An 18417-nucleotide genomic window follows, 5' to 3' on the forward strand; every position below is an offset into this window, starting at 1 on the left:
ATGAGTATTCTTCCTAGCAATTTTCAGATGTTTTACATTAAAGTGCGAACAAAATTCTCTGCAGGTTCGAAAGTACATTACATGCGAATATAGCCAAAATAATTGTGTTTTGTAAAAAGGAAATTTGGCAACGGTTTCAGTGGCGTGGCGTGAATTGCGATACATCGATTGTTATGTCATTTAAACCTATGGTAAAGAATCGATTATTAAGGTGTTCGCTGCTAACACCCTGTTTATCGATCCTTTTCCATAGGTTTAAATGACATAACAATCGATATATCGCAAATCACGCCACGTCACTGAACGGCTTAAAGTTCATACTCCGTTCTTCCTTAATACAGCAGTATTGACTCGATCCACAGTGTGACGTTGAACACGAAAAAAAAGCAGCTGGTGAAAGAGCGAGAATGGAAGTGTGTCTAACCTCCAAGTGAGGTTGGTGTGGTGCCAGCGCTGTCCGTGGAGCGTGTGGCGCTTGCTGCGGAAGTTGGTGGTCGGGATGTCCGGCAGACCGCATCTCGGCCTCCGCATCAGCTCCCGCGTCGCCCCGTCTATCAACCCCGTCGGCGCAATGTTCGCGAAAGTCTGCACAAAAACAAACACACAAATATATTTATTATAAACAATCATTTTTGGACAAGTAGCATCTGAAATATTTATATTTATGGTAAATAAATTGCCAATTGTTCACTCGTCACTTGTCTTATCAATGATTTTAACTTTTAGTATATGAATGGTTTATTTTATTTAATTTGATATTTAATCTCGGAATCGCTATGTAATTGCCTTTACCATGTAATTCCTCACTTTGCTTATTTAGTTGCTTTGTAGTTTCTTTGTAGTTTTGCACGTGTTGCTTATGTAAGCTCTGATGGGACCTGGGGTCTCGAAAAGCTTCGGCATGTAAGTAATTTAATTATACATAAAAATGAATAGCATCGTGGTTTGTCTTGAAGTTATTTTTATTTTCATTTTAAGTTTTACCATAAATATTTATTATAGTCCCACCACACGATGGGGCGATCCACCGGGATAGATCGGACATGGAATTTTTGACTAATATTGCAAATCGTGATCTTGATTTTGTCACATTCTAAATATCAAGGGGTGGTTATTGCAGGAAATGGGTCAGCTGGACAACAATTGGATTTTTTATAAGAACGTACCTGTGCAATTTTTTTCCAAAATTTTTCTGATCTTTGCATGAGATTAGAGGGAAAATCAGTGAAATTTTTAGTTAGAAATATCCATGATTTTCGAGGTAAAAATGCAATTTGTGAGAGGAAGTTTGGCCACACTACACGTGACAAATTGCATTTTTACCTCAAAAATCATGGGTATATTTCTAGCTAAAAATTTCACTGACTTTCCTCTGAATTCATGCAAAGGTCAGTTTGACAAAAGCTTGGACAAAAAAATTACAGGCACATTATTGTAAAAAATCAGATTGTTTGAGTCAACATTGTAACTTTAGAATGGAGTTACGTTTCTTCGTCAAGTAAACGACGAATTGTGAACTTCCACGTTTCATGATAACGAAGATGTAAGCTTTTCAAGTTTCCAAATAATTTCCAATATATTTCATTGACTCGATCCACTCAGTGGCGTGGCGTGCTTTGCTATATATTGATTGATCGGTCATTTAAACCTATGGTAAAGTATCGATAAACAGGGTGTTTGCGGCGAACACCTTAATAATCGATTATTTACCATAGCTTCAAATGAGGAAATATCGATAGATCGCAAAGCACGCCACGCCACTGGATCCACTGTGCGCCATCTCGTGTCTCCGCCGGGTCCAAACTCCCGCTCCAACTTTTCCCATTCAGCTCGATCCGAGGACTCAGGACCGTCAAAAGTTTAAAGTCTAAAGTTGGACGGTTCCTTCCGCCTGGCAACTAGTGCGCGACCAGGGATGGAATCACGGTCAAGGGAATATTTTCCTTCAACGATACTCCGAAAAATTTTATTTCTGGGATTTGATGCAGGAATGGAGAGGTAAACAGGGTGATCCTAAAACACTGCACCATCCCTGTAACTTTTGTACAAACAGAGATAGAGACTTGAAATTTTGGGAGTGCCCAATAATTGAAAGGAACTACTTTTGAGACTCCTTACAATTTTAGGAGGACCACCTTGAGGAAGGCATGTACCCTAACTGTTTCCCCAAAACACCCTCCTCCACTTGCGTTGCATCATTAAAAATTATACGAAAAATGCGGCATTTTCCTCAAAATTGCAAGTCTCTGTCGACCTGTAAAAAATTGAATTACTGAATTAATAATTTTGTACTTAAAAAAGTTTCCAACATGTTCCAATGTAGATTTTACAATGAAAAATGCTAATTTAACCACCCCGTGGTTAAATTAGCTTTCCACTTTTGTAAAATGTACATTTGAAACATGTCGGGCTTATTTTTTAACAATTTAATTCTTAAATCAGCAATCCACTTTTTCCTTGTATCATATAGTTTCAAAATGGCAGCCAATGGAAGTTTTGCAGTATTTAACTTTATCGGACCACCATTTATGGATCGGTGAGAGTTGATGACCGCTGGTTACCTTTAAAAAGTTGAAAATGTCATTTTATTTTCAATCATGTGTCTTCAGATAAAGATTGTTAAAACAAAAATCTAATTCAAGGGGGCTGATCACGAGCTGGAATTTTTTTTTTTCAAAAACCCACATTGAGTGATCGTCATTAGAAAGAGAATAGAAAATGAGATTCCTCAGGGAAAACCGGAGATCATAAACTATCAACAATTCAAAGTGGTGGCCCAATAAAGTTCAAACCCCCTCCTGCTTTAAGTAGCTTACGTAATTTTTGAACGGTCCCTGAACTCTTGTTCAAAAATTAGGAACACACAATTTTAATTTATAAGGGAGTATTCGAATAGTTACCAAAGCGTTTGGCAAAATGAACTGTTCAAATATTGGCCTTTGGCAGGTGTGACCAACGATGAAAAACATTTGACTTAAAGGAATCTCAAAGCCTCCTCATCGGGTCTTAAGTAGAACAAAGTTAAGTTTTGCTCTAATTATTTGAGTAAGTTATTTCCTCAGTAGTTCCTTCAGTTATTGGTTGAAATCTCCAAGAAAAAAGTTTGCAATTTTGTACCATTTAGAATCCTTTCAACTTTCTAGTTCGTAGCAAGAAGACCTAACATTAAATGATTGACCCATGATCAAATGATTAGGACAGTGTATGAGCACAACCCTGAAAACTTTAAATCAATAACTGTACCGATTACTGAGAGGTTAGAGAGGAGAGAATCATTCTGGTAATGGTAAGGCGATGGCCCAAATTTATTATCTTTGACTCAGCAGTCTTCAATAGATTTGAACAGTGCAATAACTTCCAATTGACCGTCAATATGTCTAGACAGTGCAAACAAGTTTAGAAATAAAGGGGAAAATTGGCTGCTCACTCTTTCGATAATCGGTCTGATATCTAAACTGAGGCCGAAAGGTTACTCCCTCCTTTTACACCACCCTTCAATTGTCTTGAAACATTCGCTAAACCATTTGCCGGAGGCCTATGACTTTCTAAGTTAAACTTTTAATAGTCACGTTTGTTGTGCACAAAGGTTGCAAAAACCTCGTAGAACCACATTGAGGGGTTACTCGAAAGAGCTCGAACATCTCGAAGTTGCTTTCAAAGCTCTTTAAATATTCCTTGCTTGCACCATAACATATTTATTTGATACATTTGGGGATATTTTTTTCCATCCCTTAAAAATAGAAAAATGGAAGCACTGAAAACTTACTTGTAAATTTTTTATAGCTTCTCTAAGTTGTTCTTCAGTCCTTAAGTTTCCAATTTCTACATCGGATTCTGGCAAGTACCCGAATTTAGTTAAATAAGATTGCTGCAACATAAAAAGGAAACATTTATTAACTATGGTTGACGAAGATTATTCTCCAAGTATTTTCATGATTTGAATAATGATTTGAAAAATGAGCATACAAGTAGGTAAAAAAAATAACTCAGATTCCTGAGGGAAGGATAACCCTATATTTTAGTAGGTATCCAAGCCTAGAACACTGGTCGACATTCCGCAAATCTCGAGTTTTACCATCAGGGCCGGATTTACCTACTTGCCGCCCATGGGCCGCCTGTATTTTGCCGCCCCCTTCTCATTAGTTTTGAAACATCGATAAAAACCATCAAATGAACGTGCCAGCGGGGGAGGGGTGCATAAGACGCGTTTACTCGTGTTGGACACATTTTTTGCGAAAGCCCTGTCAACACTACTAGCAAAAGTTCACGGAACTTTGTGCGAAAGTTAAGTTTCGTGAACCTATCTCTGTGTGGACAAGGCCTTCCATTCATAAGAAATGAACGAAAAAATTATGAAAGAACAAACATAAATGTGGATTAATGATTTTAACTTCCGCCGCCGCGCCGCGCTGACCGCACCATGTTTGGCGCAATGCGTGAAGTATTCCGACAGTCTTGTAGGCGCTGTGAGTTTCACGCCAACCGCTGCTGAACGCACTGTGTTTGACGCAATGCGTGAAGTATTCACGCAGTCTTGTAGGCGCTATCCGTTTTACGCTGACCGCAATGACCGCACTCTGTTTGATGCAATGCGTGAAGTATTCGTGCAGTCTTGTAGGCGCTAATATGTGTTACATGCCGATCGCCGCGCCGAGGGCTTCTCCTTTTCATCTCAAGTCCTCGTTATCATTTCTCTCTAAGTCGCGCCGTTCTGGGCCAAATTGCGTGTTTTAACTATTTGGTTTCTCTCTTAACTTGAATAATTAAAGGTGCTGTCTCTTTTATCTCTGAAAGACGACAAAATTAGAAATTATTATACTCTCAGGAAATGAGAGATTTTGTCGCCTTCTCTCGTTTGTAATTTTTTTTCTAAATCCGATTTTTTTTATACCTACATTTAAAAACATTGCAAAATTTGCCGCCCCCTATAGATTTGCCGCAATGGGTCGCGGCCCATGTGGTCACCCCCTTAGTCCGGCCCTGTTTACCATTAGACATAATTTTAGTAAAGGATGGAACATTTTGAACATAGCCGAATTAGAGTCATATAAGAGGTTCACAGCTTAGTGAATCCTCTTGGCTTATGCACAGAATTTATTATGAGTACAATTCGTATATTTTACATTGTCTTTGCAGGAAACTTCTAAGAAACCTCAAAAGAGCCTCTAGAAGGTCTAAATTTACAAAAAATTGCCTTGGAAAATTGTTAAACTTTCAAAACAGAGCAGAACCCCCGCGCCCCGCGCCCTAGGAAAGGGTTCATAAGCCCTTCGTTCCTCGACAAGAAAAAAAAAGTATCCTTCCCTGAAAACGCAACTCAGCTTCACTGGAAGTTTGCAAAATGCAAAATTTACACGCGCAATGTGAATCATTCTACCGCGCTACGGAAAAACGCCATATGAACCCTTCAGGCGCTGCCGAATTTCTTTTGATAAAATACGAATTTACCAGGAAACTTGTGAATATTTTTCTTCCAATTTGTTGGACAATATTGTTGGCACTTTAATCTAAAATATCTACAAATTTCAAAGGAAAATATACGCAGATTTACTCCAAAAGAAACATTTTATCGGAGGAAATTTGGCAAATTCCAAATTTTCATACGGCGTCTTTCCTTAGCACGACAGTATTGAGTAGCTCAGAGAAACAAAAGAAGGTGTTTGCATTTTGAGGATTGTTTACCCCGTGACGTGGTCGGTACAACCTGGCCAGCAAAATCCGGAATTCGAAGTATGAAAAACGGACCATAACGTCCGATTTTTTTGCTTAAATCAACTCATGATATAATTTCAAACACTTTATACTGAATGAATTTTTTCCACGAACTACACCATTTCCAAGAAAATCGATGATAAAACTCGTCCGTACCGACCTACGTCATCAAAAAAATCCAAGATGCCCGAGATGCAAACACCTTTTTTTCTCTATGGCATTCTGGTATTGAGAACACCACAGAGCATATCGGTGGAAATTCAATGGCGATTCAATACCTAATGGAGCGATTTTTTTCAATTGGACGTATTTCTATCACACGGAACTATGTTCATTGTGACGTGAGCCCTGTAATGCATATATTCTTATGGGTCTCAGGGCTCATGTTCTTAATGCACATAGTTCCGTTTGATAGAAATACGTCCAATCGTAGGTGCGAGAGGAAACCGCACCGAGTTTCCGCATTCAATGGCTTGTGAATAGTGAAAAAACGATACCTCACGCGCGGAGCGCGAGGTTCGGAAAATGAAAAGACAGTACTCATTATAGGAGACTGGCACGATTGCTGAACTCACGATTTCCACGAGACCGGTGGTTTGTTTACAATAGCGTTCGCTCCTCCACCGCTGATTATGGTCTTCGGCTAACTCCTAATTGTAGGTCACTGTCAACCGAGATCTTGGTCATCCTCATCGACACCCGATGACAAATCTGATGTCATCGATTCAAACATCGCATCATTGGAGTGCGCTTGCGACCAAGTTACGATGTGCTAGACTGCTGTCATGCTGAGGAAGAGCGCCGTATGAACATTCGAGAGTTGTCGAATTTTCCAGGCTAAAATATGTATTTATGAGGATAGTTGTGAATAGTTACTTTTGAAATTCGCAGATATTTTAGATTTAACTGACATAAATATAGTCTGAACAATTTGAATAATATTAACTCATAGCTTTCCTGATAAATTCGTAGTTTATCGAAGGGAATTTGGCAACGTCTGAAGGTTCATACTGCTGTGCTAAAGAAAAACGCCGTATGAACGTTCGAGAGTTGCATATTTCCCTTTGATATTTCCCTCACTTAAATGTTTATTTATGAAGAAATTTATGAATATTTTCCCCTGACAATTTCAGGCTCTTTGAGTGAATTTGCAAACAGAATTATCTGAAAAATTGGAAGAAAAATTGTTATAAGTGTACGGGGAAAGTCGTGCTTTATCAAAGGAAATTTGGCAATTCCTGAAGGTTCATACGGCGTTTTTCCTTAGCACGGCAGTAGAGTACTTTCATAGACAGCGTAGACTCTGTGTAAATATAGCTAGGGTCTGGACTTTTCACGATTGATGGGTTTATTAAACCGCGTCGCGGAATTAATAAGCCTGATTTACCGCAAGACTAATCGATGATAGGTATAGTTACATGACATCGTGTCATGAAGAGCCCTCTCTGTGTGCGGATGACATTTCGCGGCAAGATCTGGTCGCCGGGCAAGGAATGGCGTGGAAAAGCCAACACGAAAACTCCGCACCCAGTTATGCGGGACCCAGAGCACGCCCTTTTTAATTATTCATCTCGTGATTACATATCGTCCCTTATTCGGTCAATGTCAAATTGGACCCGTGTTTATATCCACGGCAAATCCTCAGGTTGTCATGCCACGCAGTACCCTCCCTTATCACGACCATTTACGAACGCTCCCAGAGTTGGAGAGCGCACTCTTCTTTAAGATAGAAACAAAGTTGGATAATTTTTAATGTCCTTTGATCTTGATGACACTCACATTAGGTCAGGTGTCATCGGTGCTAGATGATGTAAAGGCTAAATGCCGCGTAGGTGAGCTCTTGAATACTGCCGTGCTTACTATGGAAAAACGCCGTATGAACCTTCAGGCGTTGCCAGATTTATTTGATAAAACACAAATTTCCTGGTAAACTCATGAATAATTTCCATCCAATTTTTCATGTAATTTTGTTCGCAATTTCACTTAACCCTAGTCTGCCTGAGTGGGGTCAGATTGACCCCACGGGAGTTTCAACTCTTTGCCATTTCTCGTGGTATGCACGAAATTTTTTGTCCTTCACAAATAGCTCTACAAAAACATCTAGGAACGACGATTTTGAAGGGGAAAAAAAAAAATGTGCATGAGAGATCAAAAAATTCACGAGTACCCCTAGAAAGCCTGAGCGGGGTCAGATATCCTTATAACATATATTTTACCATTTAGCATCACAAAAGCTTACTTTGAAGGTGTATTCATTTTTCTCTTTTTAATTTTTTTCAGAAACTTATAAAACAAGCAAAATTTTTCAGATTTTTTCGTTTTCAGTATTTAGTAGCCCTATGATTTTTTTTTCTCATGCTGAGAAACAACATGGCAACATGTGTATGATAAAATGGTTGCATACCCTGCGCCGTGTTTTTTAAAACTTAGATATGCTTTATGGTTAAGGCCTGTAAGGTTAGTGCACTGATATTAACTAAAAACATGAAAAAAACATAGCTAACTAATTGATTTTCAGCTGGGGTCAAATTGACCCCGCTCAGGCTTTCTCGTTGGTTCAGAGGCTCAGGCAGACTAGGGTTAAAGTTCCTGAAACTTTAAAGGAAAAATATGTATAACTTTCCTAAGAAATAAACATTTTATCAAAGGAAATTTGGCAACTCTCGAATGCTCATGCGGCGTTCTTCCTTAGCATGGCAGAATACGTCTTTTTGTATCATGTGAATGACGTCACAAAGTCTTCAAGAGCTGACAATAACAGGGAACCATGTCCTCGCCTGAAGCGAACGGCAAAATTCTCGATTCCAGTAATTTTAGGATCGGAAAAGCTGGTGGTGTTATTACCGATTTTATCGGTTCTCGCAGGAACGATTTCCATCGAATTAGGGTGTTTATCGGTGTAAGAGGCAAAAGTTATGACCGGCTGAAATAGCACTTAAGTGCCTTGTTTTCAAGGATTGTGAGTAATGGATAACCAGATAGTGTAGAAATCGAGGCACTAAGGCACCTAATAAGAGCATATGTCCGCGTCAGACCCTCTTTGAAAATACAATAGGGGCAGAGGGCACGCTGGATACTGCCAAAATCAAAGGAAATTGGCCTTTGAAGCTTGCATTATAATCAGACTTCAAACATTTTATATCCACGGAAAAAAAATCAATGTACTGATAAAAATTATTCTTGAGATATTATTTTGACTTAAACGTCGTCTCGGTCTCGTTGACAAAATTTTATTTTTTTTTTTTAGTTAAATCCGTGCGGATTCCGTTTTTTTTAGTCAGTTTCTTGAGTTAATAATACGTTCTTTTGCACGGAGAAAAAAACTTCGTGCGTGGGACCCGAAGTTTAGGTCATATGGATTGAAGTTTTCGGATTGAGCATCTGAACACTTTAGGTCTAGCTGTCGAGGTTCGGATCACACATGTGAAACTTCAGTTCTAACATCTGAAGTACTTCAGGTGTGAGAACCGAAGTTTTTCGGATGTGAGAACCGAAGTTTTTCGGATGTGAACTGAAGTTTCAGATGTGTGATCCAAACCTCAGCAGCTGGACCTAAAGTGTTCAGATGCTCAATCCGAAAACTTCAGAGATCCATATGACCTAAACTTCGGGTCCCACGCACGAGGTTTTTTTCTCCGTGTGCTATCGTTTTTTTTAACTTAAACGTAACACTGGCAAAAACCAAATGTTGTCGACAACAAACAACGCTTTAGGTCCGAATACTAATTATTTTCAAGAAAATTTTTATTCAGTGTGACCCAGGCTTCGATTAGCGAACAAGACCCATTTTGACGAACTAAACCTTGGGAAACTGTCATGCGCGGTATTCATCGATCGCAGTGGTGTGGCGTGCGTTGCGATTTATCGATTGATCTGCCATTTAAACCTACGGAAAAGGATCGATAAACAGGGTGTTCGCTACAAACATCTTAATACTCGATTCTTTACCATATCTTCAAATGGGGGAAATATCCATGGTCGATCATTCACGCTTAGCCACTGGGTCGATGAGGCACAGTTATGCATTCGCGATTTGGATGCTCCATGACTTGAATAAACGCTGTCTTCGTCGGAATAAAAAAACATATACGAGTACGGGGAAACATACTTTCTTTGTAGGCGATTCGACCTTTAAACCGGTTTGATGTCCAGTCGGGGGACTCCGTCAGATACAGACAATTGCATTCGAGTGAGTCACAGACACAGACGACAGCCGTCCACTGTGAGTAAGGTCAGTGATCTTATGCGTGTGGAAGAGATAGAGTATCAGTGTTGGCAGGATGGCACACTCTCTCTCACATTTTGCATGCGGGTAAGTACTTGTAATTGCAGTGGCCACTGTCACTCTTGTCAGTTCAAAGTCACAATTGAGGTCGAACTTTCCGGAAAAAGGACCTCTGACGGAAAATTGCGCTTGAGAAAAATACATCTGAAGTTTTCATGACTACTTTCTGGCCACCAACGGTGACTTACATCAGAGCTTGGACTCTACTTGCCAATGTATCAGAGATAAATTTTTCAATTTGATTTTTGGAGACAAAAAATTCATAAATACGATATAATCTTAAATTGTCGTTAGTGCGATTTAAGAGTTCTGAGTTCGAATTCTTCCTGAGATTAATTATTTTATTCTCTGTCTCAAACCAAAAGACAAGATTATGACCATCCATCCCTAAGTTCCCCTGTAATAATGTTACGAGTTGTGTAGTGGGCTTCGGTATGGAGAATGGTTTCCGTGTAAAAACTTATTTCCGAAATAAAAAGTAACGACACAGTTCTATTTTACGAGGTCCGATTCACTTGGACAGGTAGGCTCATGCTGTGGTCTGATTTTTGATGTCCTAAAATTTCAGCGTTGAGGGAGAACCTGCTTTACCATTGCGTTCTTTCATTTTTTCTAAAATGAATTTATCTAGCTATTTATCAACATAGACAGCAATCAACTTAATTATCTGGGCAGCACTTGCGAATCATCACCAGAAGATGTAGTTTGATATGAAACTTCCGAACTTATAATCTCTAAATTGAGTTTAAATTCGTTTATTTTTATAAAGGAAATGGGAATGTGATTAACAGCCTGACGACTTTGCGGAAGAGCATTGTGAAGTGCATTCACCCTCTTGTGCGAGTGCAAGTACGAGGTCATGTTGATATGTGAGGCTGAGGACAGTATAAGCTTTAGCCATTGTACAAATCCTTTTTATATACTACACAGCATATTCACAAAATAATGAAACAGTGCTTTTTGACGATATGTACTTGTGATTCTGAAATTATTCAAGCCCAGCATATCTAATTGATAAACTCCTTGATCTTGTGCATTTTATTAAAAACACCTATATTAAATTAATTCTAAAATTTATGCCGTTGCATCCAAAATCAGAGGTTGAAATTAATTATTATGAAATTCAGAGAAGTATACATTCCAAAGTTGTTACGATTTTGTAATTTCGGCGCTATGAAAACCTTCATTAGAGCGGAAAAATTTAACTACCCTAGGATTTGCAGTTTTGATGTTTTCTTTTAAATTTTTAGTTATTGATTTCATGTATTTGTGTGTGTGTAATTCTTTTTCACCAATTATCACAGGGGAACTATTAGAGCGGCTCTCGTGCAAAATAGAGAAAGTCACACATTTTTACAGCTTTTTTGAGTTCTCTCTGTTAAACTATCGGTTCATTTAGTAAAGACGGTATAAAAAGAGGATGCTCAGAAATTATTACAAGTAAACGTATAATTACACATATATTCATAAGGAGTGCGCTGTTAACTTCAAAAACTTCAAATTCCCACAATCATGATACATTCCTTTCCCACACATCTCATTCAATAATCCCTGAACCTCGCGTTGATAGAAAATTATGTGATACAATTATATCAACTTCCAAGTAGCTCAAATTGCATAGCCGCCGGAATGAAGGAGAATTAAGTTTTCCGCTCGTATCTCCGCTAATTTCTAATTCGGCTGAGGGATTGAGACTTCCTTCACACTCGGAGAAGAGCTTAAAATTCGATAGAGCTTCGGGGCGTTCGATTCTAATTGAAAATTAGACTGAGCACACTGTGTTCAATGATAATTGTTGTGTTTAGAAACTTTATTGACACGCTTCCGAAATTATTCCATTGGATGTTCACCGATTTTATTTCTTGAAATATATATTAAATGCATGAGCCAATTCATGAGGCACTATAGTTGAACTGTATTGCCAGTAAAAGTTGGAAAACTTTTGTAGCAAGACACGACATTTACAACGTCACAGACCTTCTGTCACACATTTTAATTTTTAAAGGGAATCCAAAACACACTGATTCTTAAAATTTTCACCAATATTTCTTCGCGGCCAGTACAGGACGTCCGGTAAAAAAACGGTAAACGGTGATATGCATTGATTTTTCTTTAAAAAAAAGTTAAAATAAAACAATAGCAATCGAGCTGTATGTTCCTTGACTTTCAGTATCGATATGTGACGTCATTCGTGTGATCAATCAAATTATCTGAGCCTTTGTTCTGAGTGAAGAAAAAATGAAAATGTTCCAGTTTCAGATGAAGAAAGCTCTTGAGATAACGATAAATCTGATAGAAGGAATTGTTGCAGCCTGCGATGGAGGTAGCAGGGTTGCCACTGTCAGGGAGTACCGGGAAATGTCAGGGAATTTTAAAAAGTTAGGGGAAACCTGGAAATGTCAGGGAATTTTAAAGAGTCAGGGGAAACCTGGAAATGTCAGAAAACATGTCAAGGCAAAATTAAAAGCACCTTTTAAAATTATAAGCACCTTTACTTGAGGGGTTTGGAGGTCAAGGCGCATAAGTGCAGTTTTTTTAAAAAATTGAGATATTAATGATCTCAAGTAAAACTAGTCTTAATGCATGTTCTGGGAAAAATTTGCTCCCTAATTCCAATTTGTAAGCATCAAAAAGTCAGTTTGAACTTTCTTTCCGCCATAAGGCTCCATGTATTTTCGAAACTTCAAACACGTATTTCTCGAAACAGCAAAAACTGCACTTATACGCCTTGTCCTCCAAGCCCCTCATATGTTCTCTAGAATGGGTTTGACTTCCCGAACAACCAATTTTGCCCAAAAATTATTTCTAACTGGATGTATTTATGCTAAAAGAAACTATTTTGCACACAATCCCTATGCACATATCTCCTTTTAGCATAAAAATGTCCAATTATGCTTCTTTGACCATCTGACACATCTTCAATCGTCAGAGAATTTCACGAAAATGTGTCAGGGAAATCAGGAGAATGTGAGGGAATTTCATTTTCTGGATTTGGTGGCAACCCTGAGATAGAGGTCAACGTTCAAGAGCGAGGGAGAGGGGTCCGGGTCCACCGGAAGGAGGAAGGGGGGGGGAGGATCCTCCTCGATTGCAGTCCGTTAAGTTAAATCCATCGGATTGATAAGAGTATCGCAGGACTGCAACTGTCACTATCTATCGTTCGGAGGCCTCTATTCACCCGGAGCTGCGATGCGTGCATTGCACGGAGTTGCAGTGATCATCTCCCTAATTCTAATCCGCCGCTAAGTGCAGTCGCTTATCGAAATCTGCCCACAATCTGAGACGTCGCCTTCCCTTTCCGTGGCGCCAACACGCGTCGCTGCCATTCCATATCCGCTTTGCATAACTTCCAGGCGCCGCTCGCGTGACGAGGCGGGTTCAGTCACCTCGCTTGACCTGTGGTCGCAGCTTCAGTGAGGCTTCAGAAAAAAGACAATGTGAGGATTTATCTGTAACAATGGTGGATGTGAAAAATTACCTTTTCGAAACAAATTCAAAAAACTGTTTTGGCATCGAGAAAATTTTGATTAAATACTGGAGGTTGAGATGTGATCTTCGAGATCTGTCCAATATGCTACAACCAAACTTATTACATTTTTGTGTGAACAAAATAGTTTTTTAAGCGTGTTTCGAAAAGGTAATTTTTCACATCCGCCATTGTTACATATAAGGCCTCATATATGCATTTCAGTTCGCATTAACTGTCATCTGAAACCCAATTCACACGGTTCAACTTTTTATTCGGTTGGACCGAGCTAAGCAGAAAGGGACCAAGCCACATCAGCTTTTGCCAAATTTAATTAGACAATTTAATTTTTTACATGAAAACGGTTGTGGGATTTTTGTGAAAATTTTAGTGAACTTCCTGCATAGCATCAAGCACATTGGTTAAACTTTTCGAAGGAATCCGCACAAATTTTCTCATATGAAAAATTGGGGTGCCCGATTAAATTTGGCAATAGTTGATGAGGCTTGGTTCCTTTCTGCTGAACGCGGTCCAGTTTTTCTTTAAATTTTTTCCCCCAGTGGATTATTGGCTTTAATTTACTGATAATTTTGAGAGTCTACAACCGTTTATAGACACAGGGTTTTATTAGAGAGAATCTGTTAGGGAAGTGAGGGTTTGTTGGTTTCTGGATTTGGATTTTCAGGGTAGTTTCTGTGGATTTGTGCGTTTTTTTAAGGGTTGAGAATGGTGGGCGTTCGATATCCGCTGTTTTTACAGATATGGCTTCATATTGTGAATTCTGAGAGTAAGCCTCTTTTTTAAAAAAACGAACTTTATGTGCCTTTCTCTTAAATATGAAATGAAAAGAACAATGTTCTCGTCAAATTCACGGACAGTCACAGTCTTGGATCTCGTAATTTTTCGTTTCCTATTTTTTAGAACTATGATGTTCAGAGATGCGTCGTACACAAAGAAAGTGAAACTGCATGTGATTTATAATTTTTATGAAAAGTTCTTCGGAGACGGATAAGTTATGTGTTTACGTATCCTCAGCTTTGGAAAGCGGCTGCCACTGCAGTTTATGAAATAAGAGAATAATATACATTTTGAGGCCGGGACCGAAGTATTATTAATGAATAATACTAGCATCAACAATAAGGCCTCAACAGCAGAAAGTTGAAAGTATACCCTGAAATGAAACCTGGTAGATGAGGGGTCCATGAAAAGTAATGTATACCTCACACAGATGACGTGAATAGCTAATAAGACCCTCATTTTCAAACAATTACTGGAGGAACATGTGTTCGGCGCGGAGGGTAAAAAACTCCCCCGCGGAGTGCACGGGATCTAAGGGGCTGAGTTCACCCTCCGATCAGCGCTGGAGGGGTGTGCCCTGAAAATGTCACCATATCCCTTTCAACGCTAATCAGATTGTTACGCTCCGAAAAAGACACAATTCGTCTCTGCTCCCTGACACTTCACTGTTCACTCCGATACTGCCGTAGTAAGGAAAAACGCCGTATGAACATTCGAATGTTGCTTAATTTCCTCTCAGAAAATATTTATTTCGAAGAAAGTTGTGAACATTTTTCCTTGAAATTTTCAGGCACCCACAGATCAATTTCCAAACGAAACCCTCTGAAAAATTGGAGGATTAATATTCCCAATTTTACTTGGAAATTCTTGATTTGTCGAGGGAAATTTGGCAACGCCTGATGGCTCATACGACGTTCTTCCTCAGCAAGGCAGTATTATATACTGTCATGCTAAGAAAGAACGCCTAACATTCGAGAGTTGCCAAAGTTCTCCGGATTCAAAATATATTTATGAGGAAAGTTGTGAATATTTAACGTTGACATGTTCAGTTATTTCAGATTTAACTGCGTAAAAAATTGTCTGAAAATTGTAAGAATAATAATCAGAGCTTTCGCGATAAATTCGTATTTTATCGAGTGGAAATTTGGCAACGTCTAAAAACTCATACGGCGTTCTTCCCTAGCACGGCAGTATTCCTCTTAGATTCTCGGAGTGACTTTTTCAGGACTGTCGATCTCCTTTAGTTGTCATGTAGGATGCAAACGCAAAAAGAAGCGTCTGATCTCACGATTCGCATATCGTGGCAAACGTGACGCTATTTCTAAAATCGATGGGTTTTTTTCTAGTTCGTCACTGGAAAAAATTAAGGCAAATAAAACTGTTCGCCGTAAAATTAAAAAAAAAAATTCTGCAAGGGGCAAATCGGATTTGGGTGCGAGGCAAGTACGTCGCCGAATTGCAAGAAATGGTCGGGGTTTTGAAAAAAATTTCCCCTTTGAGTGGTCAAAAAATTGATTTAGCGATAGAATACTGAACTGACGCTAGAAACTGACACCGAAAAGCTAGCGAGGAAGTCAAAGATAAAGAAATAAATAATATTCACTAATTGAAACTGCATGGTATACCTGCAGAATTTGCATCCGTCCTCACATGGAATGAAGTTCAATCCTGCATAATTTATTTTCCTCTTAATTTCATTCCATTTCCATAAAAAGTCTCCCTCTAACCGACAAAGAATGTCGGGTGTACAAAAGTACCTTTTCCCAGCCTCACTGACAGAGTTATTCAAAAATTCCAATGCAAAGATGATTCGTCATCTTGACACGATTAATAATTAAACTTTTTCCACGAAATCTTTGGCTACGACGCCAGAATGAGCAACTGACATCTTTTCACTGGCATCATTTTAGTACTCGGATTTTTTTAAAAAAAGATATGTTTATAATATGAACTATCTTGTGTATTATTAGGTAAGTGCGAATAAATAATCTGTCACGATGCACTGATGCAGTGCTATATTTTAATAGAGACGGTGGATTTCGCTGTTCGGTAAGACTAAAGTGGATGATTTTAGCATCGGTTTGTCAATGATGTTGAGGGAATAAAGAACCGGCATGTAAGTCAACAACCTTGATCATGAATCTGCAGACACAATAAACAATAAAAGCTGCACCGCGGCAAGCCCGTCATAGCCACCGTCACACACGAGACGAAGAATGGAACTTCAGCGACAAAAAACGGTGAAAGTATGAGTCTAATCGCGTCGACATTTTTGCTTCATCACGAAAGTAAAGAGGCAGCACTGGAAATTCAAAATTTTTACTTATTACGCGCAGAAACGATAATGCACGAAATATAGATTGAAACTAAGAATAGATTTCTCTAAAAAATACGTTTTTAACCAGAATTTTGGGGCACCGTCATTCTCGTATAATTTGACATATTTTGCTTTCAGCGCGAAAACTTTTGTCACAACTCATCTGAGCGGCAGTGTCCAAAACTACAGAGAAAATATGAGGGAAATTTCATCACATAATATTAACAAACACAATTCCCTTGCTCACATGAGCGAAGGAAAGGATGCGCGTAGCGCTTCGACGACGGCACAGAGATACAACTATTCGTGCTTCATGGATGTCCGTGCTGCATCTTAAAAATTGAAGGCGCGATGACGCGAGGCGTGAACTCGCAATGCTCCGCTAAATACTGTTATTGAGGTGTCGCTCGAACTCGGGAGGAAAGTTAAAGAAGAGGCCCGAATACATTTCTCCTGTCCTCGGCTGTGTTGATACTCAATTCATCTTTTATTTCAGGTTCATGTCCGATTCTTTTTAGGATGGATTTGCAGACCCACACCGAAAAAAATGGTATGCTGTTTTGGCACCTAGGATGTCAAAAATGTGTCTGGTCATCCTAAGATGCTACCTTGATTGACCACGCAGTTGAATTCGTATTCGTAGGATGTAAAGTTAACTGCGAGGCAGTAAAGGCAGCATTTTGGGATCACCAGACACATTTTTGACATCCTAGGTGCTAAAATAGCATACTATTTTTTTCAGTGCACATCTAAAGCTTGTGTAAACTGCAGCTGTGGCTCGGTTCCTTTGAAAATAATGGTGCTTGGATGCGTCTAGTGGCTTTGACTTTTTAGTTTTTCTATAATTTCCACTTCCACCGATAGGATCGCTACATTTGTCCTCATTCTTCTTTGTCTACACCTTTGTCTATCGATTCCAAAAATCAGCCCGCAGGCAACGTATTGACACGAGCCAGCTCAATGACCTCGGTCAAGTTGAAGGACTCTCAAGTTCACTGTCAGTGTTGAAGGTACATTCTTTGTTTCTCTTTTTCACGCTAACTTGAGTTTTCCTCCACCGCGATTCGTCGAGCGTGCGGAGAGGACTGATTCTGTACGACCCAGGTAAAACTAGGTACACTTGCCGCCCCCCCCCCCCCCACCCCCGCCGAGCTCCCGCGCTTGAGCTTCCGTTTCGTCACGTTCGATTGCATGAATGAATAGGTACAGCGCAAGTGGCCAAGGTCATGTTCGCATCTACTGGCGCCCGCAATCCCCGACAAATGTTGCCGTTTCATGCTTTAAAAGCGGGGTTCCGTATGACTTCATTCAACCGAGGAGAATATCGATTGTCGGCAATACCGGGTTTAGGGTGGCTTACACGTGCCTCCGCCAATGACGTCAAAATGGGGTGGCCGGGGGTAAACTTGAACTCTGAATCTCATCGATAGACTCAGAGCAAAGGCAACCTAGACGGAGTTAAACAGAGAGGAACCAAGCCACATCGGGATCGAACCGAGAAAAAGAGGTTGAAAGTTTAGCTCCTGCATAAGACTCAATGTAAAAGATGAACTTCAAGTCCAGTTTCTGCAAAATTTGCTCCGACAAAAACTTTGAATTTTTGGAGATAGATAGTAGAGCAGTGGTTGAGTTCAAAACCACTCATAACTCATTTTTTTCCAAAATGTGGGTTGGTTCCTTTCTGCTTAACTCAGTCCATATATAATCGCACTGATACAGGGTTATTCAGAAAGTCACGGCACCACTGGCCATGAGGGCACCCCCCTCATGGCCAGTGGTGCGTGCCATTTGAAATTTTTGAGTTGCACCCGCCCGCGAATCGATATCTGAATTAGAACT

The 18417-nt window shown here is 39.5% G+C and overlaps 1 protein-coding gene across 3 annotated transcripts in view; it reads right to left on the bottom strand.

Moving 5' to 3' along the window:
- LOC109030472 (matrix metalloproteinase-2) overlaps positions 1-18417 on the bottom strand; it is a 364259-nt gene that overhangs the window by 231381 nt on the left and 114461 nt on the right. For all 3 annotated transcript variants that reach the window (XM_072303226.1, XM_072303227.1, XM_072303225.1), the window contains 2 exons: positions 3767-3868; positions 425-585 (listed from right to left, as the gene is read on the bottom strand). In XM_072303226.1, coding sequence (XP_072159327.1) covers positions 425-585; positions 3767-3868 — 263 coding nt within the window. The remainder of the gene's footprint in view (positions 1-424; positions 586-3766; positions 3869-18417) is intronic.

This window comes from Bemisia tabaci, chromosome 8, assembly GCF_918797505.1.
Source record: "Bemisia tabaci chromosome 8, PGI_BMITA_v3".
NCBI classification, from domain to species: Eukaryota; Metazoa; Arthropoda; class Insecta; order Hemiptera; family Aleyrodidae; genus Bemisia; species Bemisia tabaci.